At 44.2% G+C, this 21,476-nt stretch overlaps 1 protein-coding gene across 2 annotated transcripts in view; it reads right to left on the reverse strand.

Moving 5' to 3' along the window:
* LOC137344618 (tyrosine-protein phosphatase non-receptor type 22-like) overlaps positions 1-21,476 on the reverse strand; it is a 93,883-nt gene that overhangs the window by 50,028 nt on the left and 22,379 nt on the right. For both annotated transcript variants that reach the window (XM_068007731.1, XM_068007732.1), the window contains 5 exons: positions 20,795-20,866; positions 17,104-17,163; positions 15,053-15,195; positions 12,605-12,671; positions 9,506-9,583 (listed from right to left, as the gene is read on the reverse strand). In XM_068007731.1, coding sequence (XP_067863832.1) covers positions 9,506-9,583; positions 12,605-12,671; positions 15,053-15,195; positions 17,104-17,163; positions 20,795-20,866 — 420 coding nt within the window. The remainder of the gene's footprint in view (positions 1-9,505; positions 9,584-12,604; positions 12,672-15,052; positions 15,196-17,103; positions 17,164-20,794; positions 20,867-21,476) is intronic.

Here is a 21,476-nt window from a genome sequence, read left to right on the forward strand (position 1 = left end):
GCGGCTTTTTGTTTTTTTTTTAAAAACAGAGCAGCAGTGACTGAATGTCTAACAATTAATTCATTTTTTTCTGGCCACACCGACAAGCTAATGGATACAACTGCAGACAAGAGACGGAGTGACCTCAACACACATCTACACCACAGAGATCAAAGCTTTCAAAAGGGAAATGTTCTCTGCAAATAGCACAGCTTACTTCTACCCAAGTTAAGATAGAAATTCAGTGCACTAGGGTCAATATCGTACCTCCAGAACGCTGCTACATGCGTCACAAAAATCGCACGTTGCTCTTTGTTGGAACAGCAAAGTTATTAATATTAGAAAAGTACCCATTAAATAAGCACTTTTAACAACATGATTGACCGTGTAAATAAATTTATATCCTGCCTCTCGCAACGAACAGGGTAAATTCATTGTTCGCACCCTTCCAGGGAGGAGCCACACTCCGAGTGATCATGGGTCGGAGAAGGTGCTACAACACACAACAACTTGCATTTATATCACGCCTTTAAAGTAGTAAAAGTCCCAAAGGCACTTCACAGGAGTGTAAATCAGACAGAAATTTGACACCGAGCCACAGAAGGAGACATTAGGACAGGTGACCAAAAGCTTGGTCAAAGAGGTAGGTTTTAAGGAGCGTCTTAAAAGGAGGAGAGAGAGGGGCGGAGAGGTTTAGGGAGGGAATTCAAGAGCTTAGGGCCGAGGCAGCTGAAGGCACGGCCGCCAATGGTGGAGCGATGCGCAAGAGGCCAGAATACCAAAGTCCATTGTCCACCTGCACTCCCTTCGGGTGTGGCCCCTCACTGGGAGCACGGAACAGTGAATTTACATTGAAAGAATCTTGTGAATGTGTTCATTCAAAGCAGGTGTCCAAGCTTTTTATCTCCATGAATTCCCATGCAGCCTTAGGGACCCCCTATATAAACAATAAATCCCTATTCCCATTAATTCCCAGAGATCTCCGGTTGCTCATACTAACAGGTTTTGGGGCTCTGATTTAGGATTTATCCAACAACAAGGTGACAGCACTATGAGCATCCCTCTCCCTAACCTCCAGCACCTCCAAATTCAACCAGGACTAACCCGTGCGTGAGAAATGTAAGCAGAAATAGGATGAAGTTCCCTGGTCTTCAAGGGCTGGATTGCCAGGGTTTTGGTGGGGGGGGGCACAGACTTCAAACCCTGCTTAGTGCATGACTAAATTGGAGGAGGGGAGAAAGAGGGGCTGATTGGTCTGCTCCTGTTCCTAGACTCAGATTTCTATGTATCTGGTTACATTTTCAAAACTGAGATCGGTGGATTTTTGTTGGGTGAGGTTATCAATGGATGTGGAGCAAAGGTGCAGATCAGCCATGATCTAACTGAATGGCAGAACAGGCTCGAGGCTCGAGGGTCGAGGGGCTGAATGGCCTCCTCCTGTTCCTATGGTTACCTCCAATTCAACTCTGCAGAAAAACCCAACCAGAGGGATTGTGGTCTCAGTGAATGGATCAGACTGGAGGCTCATTCTCATGTCTGAATCACTCAATTGCTCCAAGCTGAGATAAGCTTACTCCGATGAAGTCACCTTTCTGTGATAGTGATGCTATTTAAACAGATCTATTTCTAGACACAGGGGAGGAAGTGCACAAATGAAAGAAGTTTATGATCCAAAGCTTGAGGAGCTGAAATTTTGTTTTACGTGTGAAAGTTATTTAAAGCAGCATTATATTCTATTAAGAAACTTAGCACAGGATTTGGTGGCTGGGCATTTTCTCATTTACTATGAAAGCACTACGTTCACTATGATAACTTCTAACTGTCCCACCTACAGACTGAAAAGAGAAACGTTAATATCGACGTCAGAAAATTGCTTCATTCTGGCCACGAACATCGACCTACAGCATGCAACGGAACAGACTGATTTCCGCTGAAGTCACAAGGAACAAGTTGTGACTGACCCTCAAACCAGTGAAAAGATTTCCTCAATTTAAAAAATGTCCCGGGGTGAGAGATGGAGAAAGAGAAAGAGAGAGCGAGAGAGACAGACAGACAGACAGAGAAAAAAGAGGCAGAAAGAAAGAGAGGGAGAGAAAAAGAGAGAGAAACTGACAGAAAGCGAAAGAAAGAAAGAGAGAGGGACAAAGAGAAAGAGAGACAGACAGACAGAGAGAGAGAGAGAGAAAAGAGGCAGAAGGAGAGGGAGAGAAAGAGAGAGCTAGAGTGGGGGTGGGGGGGGGGGAGAGAAAGCGAGAGAGAAACAGACAGAAAGAGAAAGAGAAAGAGACAAAGAGAAAGAGAGGACAGACAGAAAGAAAGAGAAAGTAAGTAAGAAAAAGTAAGCATGAAAGAGAAAAAGTGATAGAAAAGAGAGAAACAAAGAAACAAAGAGAGAAAGAAAGGAGAAAGGAAGGCGAAAAAGGAGAAAGAAGAGGGAAAGAGAGAAAGAAAGGAAGAAAAGAGAGGAAGAAGAAAGAAAGAAAGAAAGAAAGAGAGAGAAAAATGTCTACTTCACTGATCAGGAGGAGCGACACATCACCGCAGGCCCAGTGCATGCAGCACTCACACAGAACGAGTCAGCACACTTCGGAATTTGCCAGTGTGAATATTAACCCTTTGTCTCCTCCACTGTTACAAGATACAGGTTATGCCGCCGAGGCTGGCTATTAATTATTTAATGTCCTGTTAAGAGTTTTATTTCTGCTTACACTGTAAAATTATATTTCACTTTTGAAGTTCAATTTCTTGCAAGATCTTGTTTCACAGAATGTTGAACGGCATGTTCAGTATTTACAGGGGGTCCCCTGGAGTGTGTCAGCATTTAAAGGGGGTCCATGGGAGTGTGTCAGCATTTACAGGGGGTCCCCGGGAGTGTGTCAGTATTTACAGGGGGTCCCCGGGAGTGTGTCAGCATTTACAGGGGGTCCCCGGGAGTGTGTCAGCATTTACAGGGGGTCCCCGGGAATGTGTCAGTATTTACAGGGGGTCCCCGGGAGTGTGTCAGTATTTACAGGGGGTCCCAAAACAAGCCTTTATCCCAACTGGTCTATGCTGATGTTTATGCTCCACACGAGCCTCCTCCCACCCCTCTTCATCTAGACCATAAGAGAGATAGGAGCAGGAGTAGGCCATTCGGCCCCTCGAGCCTGCTCTGCCATTTAATGAGATCATGGCTGATCTGATTTTTACCTCAACTCCACTTTCCCGCCCTTTCCCCATATCCTTTGACTCCCTTGCTGATCAAAAATTTGTCGAACTCAGCCTTGAATGTATTTAATGATTCAGCCTCCACAGCTTTTTGGGGTAAAGAATTCCAAAGATTCACGACCCTCTGGGAGAAGAAATTCCTCCTCATTTCCGTCTTAAATGGGCGACCCCTTATTCTGAGACTATGCCCCCTAGTTCTAGATTCCCCCATGAGGGGTAACATCCTCTCGGCATCTACCCTATCGAGTCCCCTCAGAATCTTATATGTTTCAATAAGATCTCCTCTCATTCTTCTAAACTCCAATGAGTATAGACCCAACCTGTTCAATCTTTCCTCAAAAGACAACCCTTCCATACCCGGAATCAACCTAGTGAACCTTCTCTGAACTGCCTTCAATGCAAGTATGTCCTTCCTTAAATAACGGCACCAGAACTGTACAGTACTCCAGGAGTGGTCTCACCAGCACCCTGTACATTTGTAGCATGACTTCCCTGCTTTTATATTCCATCCCCCTAGAAATAAAGGCCAATATTCCATTTGCCTTCCACATTACCTGCTGCACCTGTATGTTGACTTTTTGTGTTTTATGTACGAGGACACCCAGATCCCTCTGTACTGCAGCATTTTGTAGTATTTCTCCATTCAAATAATATTTTGCTTTTTTATTTTTCCTCCCAAAGTGGATGACTTCACATTTTCCCACATTATATTCCATCTGCCAATTTTTTTCCCATTCGCTTAACCTGTCAATATCCCTTTGCAGACACTCTGTGTCCTCATCACAACTTGCTTTTCCACCTATCTTTGTATCATCAGCAAATTTGGCCACAAGACACTCTGTTCCTTCATCCAAGTCATTGATATATATTGTAAATAGTTGAGGCCCCAGCACTGATCCCTGCGGCACCCCACTAGTTACAGATTGTCATTTTGAAAATGACCCTTTTATCCCGGCTCTTTGTTTTCTGTTAGTTAGCCAATCCTCTATCCATACCAGTATATTACCCCCAACACCATGAGCTCTTATCTTGTGCAGTAATCATTTATGTGGCACCTTATTGAATGCCTTTTGGAAATCCAAATATACTCCATCTATTGGTTCCTCTCTATCCATCCTGCCCGTTACTTCCTCAAAGAACTCGAATAAATTATGGAACAGTTCCTGCAGATTGGAGGGTGGCAAATGTAACCCCACTATTTAAAAAAGGAGGAAGAGGTGAAACAGGGAACAACAGACTGGTTAGCCTAATATCAATAGTAGGGAAAATGCTAGAGTCTATTATAAAGGATGTGTTAACAGGACACTTAGAAAATATCAACGGGATTAGACAAAGTCAACATGGATTTATGAAAGGGAAATCATGTTTGAAAAACCTAATGGAGTTTTTGGAGGATGTAACTGGTAGAATAGATAAGGGAGAACCAGTGGATGTGGTTTATTTGGATTTTCAGAAGGCCTTTGATAAAGTCCCACATAAGAGGTTAGTGTGCAAAATTAAAGAACATGGGATTGGGGGGGAATATACTGGCATGGATTGAAAATTGGTTAACAGACAGGAAACAGAGAGTAGGAATAAATGGGTCTTTTCTGGGGTGGCAGGCAGTGACTAGTGGGGTACCGCAGGGATCAGTGCTTGGGCCCCAGCTATTCACTATATCAATGATTTGGATGAGGGAACCAAATGTAATATTTCCAAGTTTGCTGACGACACAAAACTAGGTGGGATTGTGAGTTGTGAGGAGGATGCAAAGAGGCTTCAAGGCGATTTAGACAAGTTGAGTGAGTGGGCAAATACATGGCAGATGCAGTATAATGTGGATAAATGTGAAGTTATCCACTTCGGAAGGAAAAACAGAAAGGCAGAGTATTATTTAAATGGTGATAGATTGGGGAATGTTGATGTACAAAGTGACCTGGGTGTCCTTGTACACCAGTCACTGAAAGCAAACATGCAGGTGCAGCAAGCAGTTAGGAAGGCAAATGGTACGTTGGCCTTCATTGCAAGAGGATTTGAGTATAAGAGCAAGGATGTCTTACTGCAGTTATACAGGGTCTTGGTGAGACCACACCTGGAGTATTGTGTGCAGTTTTGGTCTCCTTACCTAAGAAAGGATATACTTGCCATAGAGGGAGTGCAGCGAAGGTTCACCAGACTGATTCCTGGGATGGCAGGACTGACATATGAGGAGAGATTGGGTCGACTCGGCCTGTATTCACTCAAGTTTAGAAGAATGGGAGGGGATCTCATTGAAACCTATAAAATTCTGACAGGGCTCGACAGACTGGATGCAGGGAGGATGTTTCCCCTGGCTGGGGTGTCCGGAATGTGGGGTCACAGTCTCAGGATACAGGGTAGGACCTTTAGGACTGAGATGAGGAGAAATTTCTTCACTCAAGAGGGTGGTGAACCTGTGGAATTCTCTACCACAGAAGGCTGTGGAGGCCAAGTCACTGAATATATTTAAGGAGCGAGATAGATTTCTAGATACAAGAGGCATCAAGAGGTAGGGAAGAAAGCGGGAATATGGTATTGAGACAGAGGATCAGCCATGATCATACTGAATGGTGGAGCAGGCTCGAAGGGCTGAATGGCCTACTCCTGCTCCTATTTTCTATGTTTCTATGTAAATTTGTCAGACACGATTTCCCCTTCATATAACCATGTTGACTCTCCTTGATTGTATTATGAGTCTCCAAATGTCCTGCTACTATTTCCTTAATAATGGATTCTAGCGTTTTCCCAATGACAGATGATAGGCTAACTGGTCTATAGTTACATGTTTTCTGTCTCACTCCCTTCTTGAATAGGAGTGTTACGTTTGCGGTTTTCCAATCCGCTGGGACCTTTCCAGAATCTAGTGAATTCTGGAAGATTACAACCAATGCATCCACTATCTCTGTAGCCACTTCCTTTAAGACCCTCGGATGCAAGCCATCAGGTCCAGCGGACTTGTCAGCCTTTAGACCCATTAGTTTACCTAGTACTTTTTCTCTAGTGATAGTGATTGTTTTTAGTTCCTCCCTCCCCTTTGCCCATTGATTTTCTACTATTATTGGTATATTATTAGTGTCTTCTACTGTGAAGACAGATACAAAATATCTGTTCAATTCCTCTGCCATTTCCTTGTTTTCCATTATTATTTCCCCAGTCTCATCCTCTAAGGGACCAATGTTTACTTTAGCTACCCTCTTCCTTTTTATATACTTGTAGAAGCTTTTACTGTCAGTTTTTATATTTCTTACTAGTTTACTCTGATAATTTATTTTCTCCCTCTTTATTATTCTTTTAGTCATCCTTTGCTGGTTTTTAAAGTTTTCCCAATCTTCGGGCTTACCAGTAATCTTTGCCATGTTGTATGCTTTTTCTTTTAACCTGATACCATCCTTGACTTCCTTAGTTAGCCATGGTTGGTTCACCCTTTTTGTGGAGTCTTTCCTCCTCACAGGGATATATTTTTGTTGCGAGTCAAAAATAGCTTTTTAAATGTTTTTACACTGCTTATCCATCATACCATCTAATCTGTTTACCCAGTCCACTTTAGCCAATTCCGCCCTCATTCCTTTATAATTGCCCTTATTTAAGTTTAATACAGTAGTTTCAGAGCCAAGATCCTCGCTCTCAAACTGGATGTGAAATTCTATCATGTTATGATCACTGCTTCCCAAAGGATTCTTTACTTTGAGATCATTAATTAATCCTGTTTCGTTACCCATTACCAGATCCAAAATGGCCTGTTCCCTGGTTGGTTCCCCGACGTATTGGTCTAAGAAACAGTCCCTAATACACTCTCTGATCTCCTCCTCAGGGCTATTTTTGCCAATTTGATTTGTCCAATCTACGTGAAAGTTAAAATCGCCCATGATTATTGCATTACCTTTTTTACAAACCCCCCTTATTTCCTGATTAATATTTTGCCCTACAGTGTAGCTACTGTGAGGGAGCCTATATACTACTCCCACCAGTGATTTCTTTCCCTTGCTATTTCTTACCTCCACCCAAATTGATTCGACATCTTGATCTTCTGAGCCAAGATCATTTCTCACTATTATACCAATTTCATCCTTTATTAACAGAGCTGCCCCACCACCTTTACCTTTTCACCTATCCTTCCGAAATGTTAAATAACCCTGAATATTTAGCTCCCAACCTTGGTCACCTTGCAACCACGTCTCTGTAATGGCCACGAGATCATACCCATTTGTTTCTATTTGTGCCATCAATTCATCTATCTTATTACGAATGCTGCGCGCATTCAGATAAAGAACCTTTAATTTTATCTTTTTACCATTCTTTCCTACCCCGGCCCCATTTGCTAGTGCACTCTTATGTTTGTACGCTCTGTCCCTTCCTGACACACACTGTTTATCATTACCCCCATCACTTTCCTGTATTACTTCCTTGTCTTTTCTCTTTATCAATCTAAACTTCGCCCCACCTGAGCCCTCCCCCCCTCTATTTAGTTTAAAGCCTTCTCTACCGCCCTAGTTATTCGGTTTGCCAGAACACTGGTCCCAGGATGGTTCAGGTGAAGCCCATCCCAACGGAACAGCTCCCTCTTTCCCCAGTACTGGTGCCAGTGCCCCATGAATCGAAACCCACTTCTCCCACACCAATCTCTGATCTGATTTACCCTGTGCCAATTTGCTCGTGGCTCAGGTAATAATCCGAAGATTATCACCTTTGTGGTTCTGCTTTATAATTTAGTCCCTAGCTGCTCAAACTCCCTCAGCAGAACCTCTTTCTTAGTCCTACCTATGTCGTTGGTACCTACGTGGACCACGACAACTGGATCCTCCCCCTCCCACTCCAAGTTTCTCTCCAGCCCTGAGGAGATGTCCTTAACCCTGGCACCGGGTAGGCAACACAGCCTTCGGGACTCTCGCTCTTGGCTGCAGAGAACAGTGTCTATCCCTCTGACTATACTGTCGCAAACTACGACCACATTCCTTTTTACTCCCCCCACTTGAATGGCCCCCTGAACCACGGTGTCGTAGCCATGCGTGCATCTAACCCTATCAGCAAACCCTTCTATTCCTTTCTCCTTCATGTGTTTATCTAGCTTCCTCTTAAATGCATCTATTCTATTCACCTCAACTACTCCTTGTGGGAGTGAGTTCCACATTCTCACCACTCTCTGGGTAAAGAGGTTTCTCCTGAATTCCCAATTGGATTTATTAGTGATTTCCTTATATTTATGGCCCCTAGTTTTCAACTCACCCACAAGTGGGAACATTTTGTCTACATCTACGCTATCAAACCCTTTCATTAACTTAAAGACCTCGATCAGGTCACCCCTCAGCCTTTTCTCTTCTAGAGAAAAGAGCCCCAGCCTGCTCAGCCTTTCTTGGTAATTAGATCCTCTCAGTTCTGGTATCATACTAGTAATTCTTTCTTGCACTTTCTCCAGTGCCTTTATATCCGTTTTATAATATGGAGACCAGAACTGTGCACAATACTCAAACCAAAGGTACCATAAATATAAGATAGTCACAAATAAATCAAATTGGGAATTCAGGAGAAACTTTTGGCATAAGAACCAAAGGGGAGATGAGGAAAACCTTTTTTATGCAGCGAGTGGTTATGATCAGGAATGTGCTGCCTGAAAGGGCGGTGGAAGCAGATTCAATCATGGCTTTCAAAAAGGAATTGCATAAATACTTGAAGGGAATAAAATTTGCAGGGCAACGGGGAAAGAGCAGGGGAATGGGATTAACTGGATTGCTCTTACAAAGAGCCGGCATGGGCTCGATGGGACAAATGGCCTCCTTCTGTGATGTAACCACTCTATGATTCTATAAGTCCCACTCCAGTGTCTTGTGCACATAATCCAGGCTGACACTCCCAGTGCAGTACTGAGGGAGTGCTGCACTTTCGGAGGTGCCGTCTTTCGGATGAGATTTTAAATCAAGGTCCCGTCTGCCCTCTCTGGTGGATGTTAAAGATCCCACGGCCACTATTTGAAGAAGAGCAATGGCCAATATTTATCCCTCAACCAACATCACTAAAAAACAGATTATCTGGTCATTATCACATTGCTGTTTGTGGGACCTTGCTGTGCGCAAATTGGCTGCCACGTTTCCTACATTACAACAGTGACTACACTTCAAAAAATACGTCATCGGCTGTAAAGCGCTTTGGGACGTCCTGAGGTTGTGAAAGATGCTATAGAAATGCAAGTTCCTTCTTTTTTTAATGTCATTTTGATTCAAAGAGCCAAACTCAGCCAATCTTATTGTGCTTTTGTAAAATGTTAATGTTATGTGTAAAGTTTCCTACTCTCTGTACCTTCCCACATCCTCTATAAATTCACCCATACCTTCGTTTGTACAACGGACGGTCGCTGTGTTCTCATTTCCTGAATCAGGTCATAAACGTTGAAATTTTCTGGAATTATCTGAAACGGGAAAACATAAAGAAGTTCAGTCTGATGATTGTTGAGACCTGCTTATGCAACTTAAAAAATCACTCAGATAGCTAAAGGGGAAAATCCCAAAGAAACTCAGATGAAAGGAGGACTCATGTCATTTTTCCACTGGATTAGATATAAATACAAGGGAGGAGATTCAGCAATTCATTCACAATATCTCGATGTGATTACTGATCTCAGTCAATCATCATTTTCCCTAAAAAAAAACAATTCTGAGAGTTAATAAATAAACTAATTAATACTTTTGGGTTAATTTGGTGCTTGTGGACTGAGGATTTTTGCACTCAGATTCAGCAAACACTCCCAGCGCATGTACAGCACGGGTTAGATACAGAGTAAAGCTCCCTCCACACTGTCCCATCAAACACTCCCAGGGCAGGTACAGCACGGGTTAGATACAGAGTAAAGCTCCCTCTACACTGTCCCATCAAACACTCCCAGGGCAGGTACAGCACGGGTTAGATACAGAGTAAAGCTCCCTCTACACTGTCCCATCAAACACTCCCAGGGCAGGTACAGCATGGGTTAGATACAGAGTAAAGCTCCCTCTACACTGTCCCATCAAACACTCCCTGTCATCTCGCACTGGTACTGGGTGAGAACAGTTTAGATCATGCCTCATGGTCCATTTAGGGTCACCAACCCTCCAGGATTGTCCTGGAGTCTCCAGCAATTGAAGATTAACCTCCAGGTCATTGCTGCCAGTAACCAGGGAGAAAAATCATTGGGGTGGAAAAAAAATGGTGTTTTTTTTCCCATTTTCTTTGAACACTTTTGTTTATTAGTTATAAAATATTGAAGATGGGATAAAAAAGGCTGTTTGACTGACCATCAAGAATCATCGAATCAGGTATCTGTTCACTTTCCGATTGGCCACGGAAAGGCGGGGTGCGGTGAGGATGGACGTGTCGGGCGACCAATGAGGGGAGTGTGGGGGCGGGACGGTTGGAGGTGAGAGGTCACTGATTAAACCTCCAGGAATACATCCAACCAGAGTTGGCAGCCCCAGGTCCAATGAAAGAGATTATGCTGTTATCCTCACAATAAAGAATTTTTCACACACACATTTGAGAAGGCGTCCAATCTCATATACCATTTTTTTTTAGTGTTTAAGATTATGAAGATCTGACTTACAAAGTTCCACCATCAAACCCGATAATGTCTGTTAATATTAGTGCTACCTCTCCTCTTCCTATCTAACCCTTTGGCTTTACGGTTGTGTGCCAGCTTGGCTCAGTCGGTAGCACTCTTAACCTGAAGACAGCAGGTCGTGGGTTCAAACCCCATTCTCACACTTGGGGCCACTCAAGGAATAAACCATTTGTTGTTAAAAAAGATCTGATCCGCGACGTAAAGTTGAAAAACGATAGCGGGCAGATCCAGTCGCCATGTATCGGACACTGACCAACCTGCTAAGGCCTTTTACAAGAGCCACAAAGGAGCATCCAAGCCCTGGAAGGTGTTCAGAGAAGAGATGGGAAGCTGATCCTCCCTGTCAGAGCATCTGAGTTATAAGCAAAAGTCAGAAAAACTTGGGCACTTAAACCTTGAAAGGAGGCGGGCGAGAGGAGACCTTATTGAGAATGAAAGGTACTATAAGAAAGAGTTGCATTTATATAACTCCTTTCACATCCTCAGGACGTCCCAAAGCACTTCACAGCCAATGAAGTGTAGTCACTGTTGTAATGTATGAAATGTAGCAGTCAATTTCCGCACAGCAAGATTCCACAATCAGCAATGTGATAATGACCAGATCATCTGTTTTGTTTAGGGATGATAAATATTGGCCCAGGACACAGAAGAGAACTCCCCTGCTCTTCTTCGAATAGTTCCCTGGGATCTTTTACATGCACCAGAGAGGGCAGACGGGACTTTGTTTTAACGTCTCATCAGAAAGACGGCACCTCTGACAGTGCAGCACTCCCTCAGTACTGGCACTGGGAGTGTCAGACTAGATTTTGTGCTCAAGTCTCTGGAGTAAGGCTTCAACCCACGACCTTCTGACTCAGAGGTGAGAGTGCTGCTCACTGCCCAATGGTGGAATAGGTGACCTTATTGAGAATGGAAGGTATTAGGTGGAAATGGAAAAGGTTAATCTCGAGTCACTAGTTCAAGTTAAACCATGACTGCAGGACAAGAGAACACAGACACAAACAGGAAAAAGGCGAGTTCAGGACTGATGTCGGGAAGCTCTTCACACAGATATCTGGGCTGGGCTCTGGTGGTGGAATGGGGGAAAATATCTCTGGAGCCATTCAAGAGGTGGATAGACACTGTGATGGGGGGGGGGTCTTTGGAAGGATGAGCTCGATGGGCTGAAAACACCTTCCTCGTCTGTACTTATCTTTGCGAAGATCTCCATGCCAAATGGTGATGTCTTTGAAATATAATGAAAGCCTCCTTTCACGTGGTTAGTTTTGGTGCAAAAACGCAATAAGATGTTAAATTTTTAACTGTTTTGGGGGGGGTGGAGAGAGAAAGACAAGTTCAAATTCATTCAACCAAAACCCAGAGACAGTGTGCAGAACCTTGATGGTTCCCTAATGTACCTGGAGCCTTGGTAACGTGTGATGGGGCAAGAAAGCTGGTGGTACTAGGGGCAGATGTGTTGATGTGTTTCTATGAAATTTCTCCACCTGCTATTTTAATAAATGCATTCACTTCAAACAGTTTCCACCTTCATTGAAATAAAAACAGAAATTGCTGGAGAAGCTCAGCAAGTCAGGCAGCATCTGTGGAGAAAGAAACAGAGATAACGTTTCAGGTCGAACATTAACTCTCTTTCTTTCTTCACAGATGCTCCTCCAGCAATTCCTGTTTTTATTTCAGATTTCCAGCATTCACAGTATTTTGCTTTCCATCTTCATTGAAATATCAGGGCGATATTTTAACCGAGCCTGTTTCTAGGTCTCAGTTCCCCGTTGCAATGCGAGAATGCTGCTTAACTGGGGCTTTCCAGATGCAAATAGGATGAAAAGGTAACTTTACCCCATCTTTCAGCAGCTTCCAGGTATAATCAATGGCACATATAACCCCAGTTCTTCCACAGCCAGCACTGCAATGTAAAGGAGAGTCAGAGACAGACATTAATAGAGGGTCTAGTGGGAGGCAGAACAATCCTTCACCAGAGAGCATGGTCATTATTCTCCTCAGTGAGGGACGTGATTAGTAACTCAGGAATTAAAAACTGCAAACAGTCAAACCTCAATGCTACAAACAAACCAGGTTGACACTGAAGTGTCAGCTTGGTTTGGTGGTCGCATTCTTGCCTCTGATTGTGGGTTCAAGCCCCACTCCAGGATTTGAGCACATAATCTAGGCTGACATTTCAGCGCAGTACCGAGGGACTATACGCCCTTGGTCACTCCTTGAGAGAATGAAAGAAAAAGCAAGTCATCCGAGAGGAGATTTTGTCTCACCTCAACAACAACTATTTGCATTTATATAGCGCCTTTAACGTCCCACGACACTTCACAAGAGCGTAAATCAGACAAAATTTGACACCGAGCCACATAAGGAGAAATTAAGACAGGAGACCAAAAGCTTGGTCAAAGAGGTAGGTTTTAAGGAGCAACTTAAAGGAGGAGAGAGAGAGAGAGAGGTTTGGGGAGGGAATTCCAGAGCTTAGGGCCCAGGCAGCTAAAGGCACGGCCGCCAATGGTGTGGTGATGGAAATCGGGGATGCGCAAGAGGCCAGAATTGGAGGAGCGCAGAGATCTCGGAGGGTTGTAGGGCTGGAGGAGGTTACAGAGATCGGGAGGGGCGAGGCCACGGAGGGATTTGAAAACAAGGATGAGAATTTTAAAATCAAGGCGTTGCTGGACTGGGAATCATTGCAGGTCACCGAGCATAGCACCTCGAGCCTCCAACATTGCTCTCTCTCTCTCTACCACAATCTTTCCCATGCCTCTGCGTCTTACCAATACTACTACTCCTCTGAACTCCCCCCTCTCGTTCCTCCTAAACTCCAAATCGTCTGCTGTACACCCTCTTCCTCCTTCCTATATTGTCACTGGGTTGAATGCGCTGCCTGAGAGGGCAGTGGAAGCAGATTCAATAATAACTTTCAAAAGGGAATTGGATAAATACTTGAAGGGGAAAAATTTGCAGGGTTATAGGACTAGTTGGACAGGTCTTTCAAAGAGCTGGCAGAGGCACGATGGGCTGAATGGCCTCCTGTTCTGTATGATTCCATAAAATCGAGATTTATCGAACCATCTTCTACTTTAACCATTATTTCTGAGGATCTCAAGTATTACCCACTCACTCTTCCCTTCCTCCTACAATCTCTGGAGTCATTCAAGAGTTTGAAACCGAAACAAAGTGTCACCTAAACACCACTTATCGGATGAAATGCTTTCTCTTTTACTCTGTTCTGGAGTGGACAATCGTATATAAAAGCCTCCCCAGATATGGAAGTGATATTCAAAACTTGGGTGGCCTTGGGCTTTGTGGAAAATTAAAAGTTCTTGTGGGGTCCAGTTGGGGGAGTGGGGGGTCGGAGGGAGAAGCCCGGGGCAGGAAAGGCCCAAAGTTTCATTTGTGGGTCCAGAGGAATTTTTAAAAACTTATCGTCCCAGCCCTCTTGTGCCCCCCGATCCCGCTGGCCGCCAGCTTTCACTGGTGAGTCCGGCACTCAGCGAGAGTCACGCGACTGCGTGTTATAATGGCGGTGATATCCTACTTGCGTCACAGGAACCCGATTTTGCATATTAACGAGGTCCTCGACTACCTGCGGCAACTGCCCTGACACGCCTCCTGAAACCCGGAGGTAAATACTGTTCCCCTAAATTAACCCCCTGCACGCCCTACCTTCATCATCTCCACCCCCTAGAACGATAAGGGCAGCAGGTGCATGGGAACACCACCACCTGCACATTCCCCTCCCAGTCACGCACCATCGCGACTTGGACATATATCGGCCGTTCCTTCATCGTCACTGGGTCAAAATCCTGGAACTCCCTCCCTAACAGCACTGTGGGAGAACCTTCACCACACGGACTGCAGCGGTTCAAGAAGGCGGCTCACCACCACCTTCTCAAGGGGCAATTAGGGATGGGCAATTCACTTTTTGGTGGGGTGGGGGGGAATTTTAGAATTAAATTAGGACAACATAACTCATGGGATCAGAAACAAAAATACAATCCTATTTTCTCGACCCAGATTAAATATCAAACATTTATTAGAACAGTACTGGACTCGCTAGCCAGTACAGGTAAGAAAAACCGCAAGCATTTTGCTTGTCAGATAGTGTACAGGCAACAGTGGGAAATTAAGTATCACCAAGGGAGTAAGTTTTCATTGCTGGGTTTTTTCCCCTCTGACAAACCACAAGATATTGGGGATCAAAGTGGGTCAAATGACGGTGAGCAGGCCCTGAACATGAACCTGTTTGCTGGTTATGGCGTTCAGTCATTCATTGTGTTGTTTGAATACCTGCAGTGGATGCAGATGGGGATGTCATCGTGGGGTTGATAATCCCGCATGTCCTTGATCATCTCCAAGATGGGATCTATTGAAGATGGAATGTCATGGTCTGGCCAGTTGATGTAGTGAAGCTGATACACAGTCCGACAGATCTGGATCAGGAAAAAAAACAAGCACAAGTTGCCAATCTCCGACTAGCCACAGGTGAGCCCACGGGCAACACCGTTTTAACCACAGGCACTAATTCTAGTAGAAAACACTCACAAATACAGGTAAATATACTCCACGTGTGGATATTTACTGAAGGAAAGTAAAGCAGCCACAACGATCGAAAAACACACTTATACACTCTGCTTTGCATCTCATCATTTTACCAACAAACGCACAAAGAGGTTAGAATTCACATTTACCGTGTGTATATGAGTATTGAGATCACAGGCCCAATGATGGTATTACTCATTTTTTTATTTACTAATCAGAAATACAATCAGCCACATCTGGATTCCCAATTAGCCACATGTGTCTGGTGGTTAATGTATTGGGTAATTTAAAGGCTGTATTACAACGAAATATAATTAACACAACAAAGGTAACAAAAGTACTGAGAACTCCACTAAAAAGCTACCAAACCTGACACTGAGGTCATGCTGTGTAGCAGCACACCCACTGAATGTAGGCACTTGGTGAATGGCTATTTACACCTCAATTGAACGTACCACATAAAAGTTTCAGATTTCTGGTCCAGTAACTAGTGCTCCTGGTACTAGACTGGCAACCCAGAGATCGTGACCTCGATATTAACCCCACCCCCCCACGACGGGCGGGAGAGGGTCCGGGGCGGGGTTTAAAAAGCGACCCCCAGCGCTCCACGCGCACGCCTGGGTACAGGGGTGTCCGAGCGTCCCGTCGCGGAGAGGCCGGACACTTGATTAACATATTTAAAATCGGGTTCTTACGGTGTGATTGGGAGTCCAATTTGAAATTTATTGCTGCTGTGGCGGTTTCCCAGGGGTCGGGAAAATGTGGGCCTTGGGAATATTTGGTAGGTTACCAATTCGTCACACATTTGCAAAATATTATTATCCCTGAGCACTCCCAGCACACAATGAGGTGTGGTCTTCCACATTGATTCTGACCGGAGTCTTCAGCCTCTATCCCAGATGGAAGATTGAAATGTTACTGCAGTGTTCTGTGGTTTGTGGACGAGGCTAATGTAGAAGATAGTCCCTATCTTTTGGGAACTTCATTCTTTAACTGAAGCATCCTCCACGTTCTCCTGCCCACCCGTCCATTTTGCTGCCACCGTTTATTTCACTCAGACTGTACACAGGTATGTCGGTTTGTTCAGTGCTGATTGCTGCTCGTATCTGCTAGATGTTGATTACTCCAGGAAACTTTATTCTCTTAAGTTACAGATAGGTAGAAGAACTACATTTATCACCTCACTTTGTACAACTGTCTTCACTTTTTCCAAACAAAGGAACTGGGTTTTCTAACGAGGATGCTCCATGTCTCCGGCAGGGGGCAGAGGTCATTGCGACATGACCTCATAGTTGAGAAAAGGGCTTAAAAAGAGTCACTTTACCTGATTCTTCCCCTGGACCTAAGAGAACAAAGATGGCCACACAAGGGGAGAAGAGGTGAAGGGGGAAGAGAAGAATAGGGGGAGTTAGAGAAAGAGTTTGGGGCAAGAGGGAAATTAGGGGGGAGAACAAAATCAGGGTGCAAGAGAGAGAACAAGGTAAGATAGAAAATAGATGACAAGAGAAAGGAGAGAGGCCAAGAGAAAGAACAAGCTGAGAGAGGAAGCATTTAGTGTTTTATATCTTTATGTACAATTGTATTTTACTGTTTATTTTGTAGTTGAATATACTGTAGATTTCTTGCTGTAATATTAGTGACTGCATCAATGTTATAGTATGTGTGCTGAAAACTGAAAGAACAATGGTTGTCCCAAGAAGCCAGCAATTTAAGGGTTAATAACATCGGTTTGACTGTGATTGGTGTGTGTTCTCATCATGATAACCATTAGCTGAAAATCCTTTAATCGTGTTACTTACATTTTGGAAACGAACTTTCAATGTTCTGATGATATATTCTGGTTTGGCCTCCTTTTCTTCCTGGGGAATGAGAGAGACATTCTAAACCGAGTGAATGGTAATAAAGTGGAGGAGACTTGGCCATCTTGTTCTATGACAGGGATGTGCTGCTATGACATTTTCTTTTAATGTGAATTGAATGGGTAGCAAGGTCAGATGGACTTCACAATCCAACAACCAAGGGACACTCTCTCAGTCTGACTGACTCCAACGAAGCTCTACACGTCAGTGGGTGACAACATTAAAACTCTGTGACTGGCGTCTTTTGATGGCTCACTGAATTCATCCAGTCAGTAGCTGAGCCATACCATAAGACCATAAGACATACAGACCAGGAAGTTCCCAGGTTCAAGTTAGCAATGGGGGTGCTACAATTATGGACTCTTACAGCGCAGAAGGAGGCTATTCAGCCCATCCTGCCTGTGCTGGCTCTTTGAAAGAGCTTTCCAATTAGTCCCACTCCTTCTCCGTAGCTCTGCAAATTTTCCTTTTCAAGTATTTATCCAATTCCCTTTTGAAAGTTATTATTGAATCTGCTTCCACCGCCCTTTCAGACAGTGAATTCTAGATCATAACAACTCGCTGTGTAAAAATATAAATTCCTCATCTCTCCTCTGGTTCTTTTGCCAATTAATTTAAATCTGGGTCCTCTGGTTTCTGACCCTCCTGCCAGTGGAAACAGTTTCTCCTTATTTACTCTATCAAAACCCATCCTAATTTTGAGCAGCTCTATTAAATCTCCCCGTAACCTTCTCTGCTCTAAGGAGAACAACCCCAGCTTCTCCACATAACTGAAGTCCTTCACCTCCCCCCCCACCCCGGTACCATTCTGGTAAATCTCCTCTGCACCCTCTCCAAGGTCTTGACATCCTTCCTAAAGTGCGGTGCCCAGAATTGGACACAATACACCAGCTGAGGCCTAACCAGAGATTTGTGAAGGTTTAGTATAATTTCCTTGCTTTTGTACTTTGGCCCTAGCATCCTGCGATTGGGGAGATGGAAACTGCCCAGGAATCCTGCTTCTGATCGCTATCCAGTGAACCCCCCCACCACTCCCACTTCCTGGAAAGGGTGTGTATGGAGGTCAGGTGTCCATCCCTTGACCAAATGGCCCACCACTATTCATTGTTAAGGCTCAAAGCAGTGGAAGAAGATCATGGAACAGTTCTGTAGCAATGAATCAACGGAGAAGACTTTCAACTTGCTGCGTGGGTGTAAAACTGGCGATTTCAATTTAGAATTCCATTTAGAGTCATCGCAATCAGTTCTGGGCACCGCACCTCAGGAAGGATATATTGGCCTTGGAGGGGGTGCAGCGCAGATTCACCAGAATGATACCGGGGCTTAGAGGGTTAAATTACGAGGACCGGCTGCATAGACTAGGCTTGAGTATAGAACATTAAGAGGTGATCTAATTGAGGTGTTTAAGATGATTAAAGGATTTGATAGGGTAGATAGAGAGAAACTATTTCCTCTGGCGGGGGGAGTCCAGAACAAGAGGGCATAACCTTAAAATTAGAGCTCGGCCGTTCAGGGGTGATGTCAGGAAGCACTTCTTCACACAAAGGGGAGTGGAAATCTGGAACTCTCTCCCCCCAAAAAGCTGTTGAGGCTGGGGGTCAATTGAAAATTTAAAAACTGAGATTGATAGATTTTTGTTAGGCGAGGGTATTAAGGGTTTCCAACAGATGGGATTAACCGTTCCCTCCTGTCCACAGTTAGCCAAGGGGCAGCATGTTCTTGACAATATGGAACCAACGTGGGTAAAATGGAGTTAAGATACAGATCAGCCATGATCTAATTGAACGGCAGAACAGGCTTGAGGGGCTGAATGGCCTCCTCCTGTTCGTGTAAATGGAAATCGGGTGGATTCTATGACGTGCGGCCAATCCATAACATCAGTTTTACTCCCGGGCGGGGGTGGGTAGGGTTGGGTAGGGTTGGGGGTACTGACGGACAAAATTGGTGAGGAAATCTAACTACAACTAAAGCACGGCTTAATCGCCCGATGTGGTTTCTAAAATCACCATTCCACTTTATATTTATAATTTTGTTGAAAAATGTATTATTCAGGATACAATTTAACATTTGGTTAATTCTCTTCAGTAAACACTCCAGGGTCAAACCCTGTAATACAAATTATGGAAGTTGAGAATGGGTTAGTAGCTCCATACGACCTGGTCTGACCCTTGTGTGTCAGCCGCGGCTCAGTAGGTATCACTTTTGCCCCTGAGTTAGAAGGTCACGGGGTCAAGTCCCACTCCAGAGACTCCGGCCCGACACTCCCAGTGCAGAACTGAGGGAGTGCTGCATTGTCGGAGGTGCCGTCTTTCAGATGGGACGTTAAACCGAGGCCCCTCTCGGGTGGACATAAAAGATCCCGCGACACTATTTGGAGAAGAGCAGGAGAGTTCTCCCTGGTGTCTTGGCCAATATTTATCCCTCAACTAACATCACCAAATTAGATTATCTGGTTATTATCACATTGCTGTTTGTGGGATCTTGCTGTGTGTAAATTGGCTGCTGCGTTTCCTACATTACAACAGTGACTACACTTCAAAAATACTTCATTGGCTGTAAAGTGCTTTGGGACATTGTGAAAGATATTTACATAAATGCAACTTCTTTCTTTCTTTATTTTGCTCACAGTTTTTCCAAGTTTCCGCAGACAAACATGACTTGTCTGTAGCTAGGGTCTGGCTTGTAGGATCCAAAGCTGCATCAGTGAAACAGTGAGCAGGACGGGAAGGGAAGAACGGGGAGGGGGCTAAATGGCGGTGCACATTGTTTTCCTGTTCTAGTTTCAGCAAAGCTGGCAGCGCGAATCGGAAGGTCAGTTATCTTGCAGTGAATTATTTAGAAGAATTATACCCCCCAAATGTAATTTGATACTTCAGCCCAGCAAAGGAGAATGGTGCTGGTGAATGGAAACACTTCCCAGTTTCAGGTATCCAGAGTTTGTTATAAAATGGCGGATGCTTGTAAATTTCTGGCTACAGGTCAGTAAATAAGGTTGTCAACTCTCCAGGCTTGTTAAAGATTAATCTCCAGGACAGTGCTGTGAGCATCACCCGGGAGAAAAATCATAGGGGCATTAAAAGAAAATTGATGTTTTTGTTTTCATTTTATTCATTTATTATTTACAAAAATATTGGAGCGAGGTATCATCCAATCGGGTAACAAAGGCTCCGTTTGCTTTCTAATTGGCCATGGGAAGACCGTGTGCCGAGTTGAGCGACGGGGGGGGGGGGGGGGGGGGGGGGGGGAGCAGTTGGATGTGGGCGAACAGGCAGAGGCACGATGGGCCGAATAGCCTCCTTCTGTATCATTCCATGATTCTAACGTGATGAAAAACTCCAGGAATAGGTCCAACCAGAGTTGGCAACCCTATCATTAAATAACAACCCCAACACGAAATGATTGGCTCGCTCTGTTTTTCTAAAAATATACTTTTGGCGCTTTGAAATGTTGATGTCTGACATGTGACGGACACTTGAATTACTTTTCTATAGACCGATAAGAGAGAATTCAAGCACCAGGCTCTTTTAAAAAGTTGCAGAAAATGTATTTGACAGAAACAACAGTCAGAGGACTGATTTATAGGTGGGCCCACCCAGGAGTGAGAGAATTCACCCAGGGTTAAAATACTCACGCAAGTAACACAGAATGGTCCATCTTGGTATGGATCCTCTCCTAAGTCTGCCCAGTATCGCTCACATTTTTTCTAAAAAGTAAGGACAGACATAAATCATAGAATCATAAAATCATAGAATCAGACAGCACAGAAGAAGGCCATTTGGCCCATTGTGCTCTTTGAAAGAGCTATTCAATTAGTCCCACTCCCCTGCTCTTTCCCCATAGCCCTGCAAATTTTTCCTTTTCAAGTATTTCTCCAATTACCTTTTGAAAGTTACTATTGAATCTGCTTCCACCGCCCTTTCAGGCAGCGCATTCCAGATCATAACGACTCGCTGCGTAAAAAAAAATTCTCCTCATCTCCCCACTGGCTTTTTTGCCAATTACCATAAATCTGTGTCCTCCGGTTACCAACCCTCCTGACACTGGAAACAGTTTCTCCTTATTTACCCAATCAAAACCCTTCAGAATTTTGAACACATTTATTAAATCTCCCCATAACCTTCTCTGTTCTAAGAAGAACAACCCGAGCATCTCCAGTCTCTCCCTGTAACTGAAGTCCTTCATCCCTGGTACCATTCTAGTGAAGCGTTTCTGCACCCTCTCTAAGGCCTTGACGTCCTTTCTAAAAAGTGTGGTGGCCACAATTGGACACAATACTCCAGCTGAGGCCTAACCAGTGATTTATAAAAGTTAAG

This window comes from Heptranchias perlo, chromosome 27 (assembly GCF_035084215.1).
Source record: "Heptranchias perlo isolate sHepPer1 chromosome 27, sHepPer1.hap1, whole genome shotgun sequence".
Taxonomy (NCBI): Eukaryota; Metazoa; Chordata; class Chondrichthyes; order Hexanchiformes; family Hexanchidae; genus Heptranchias; species Heptranchias perlo.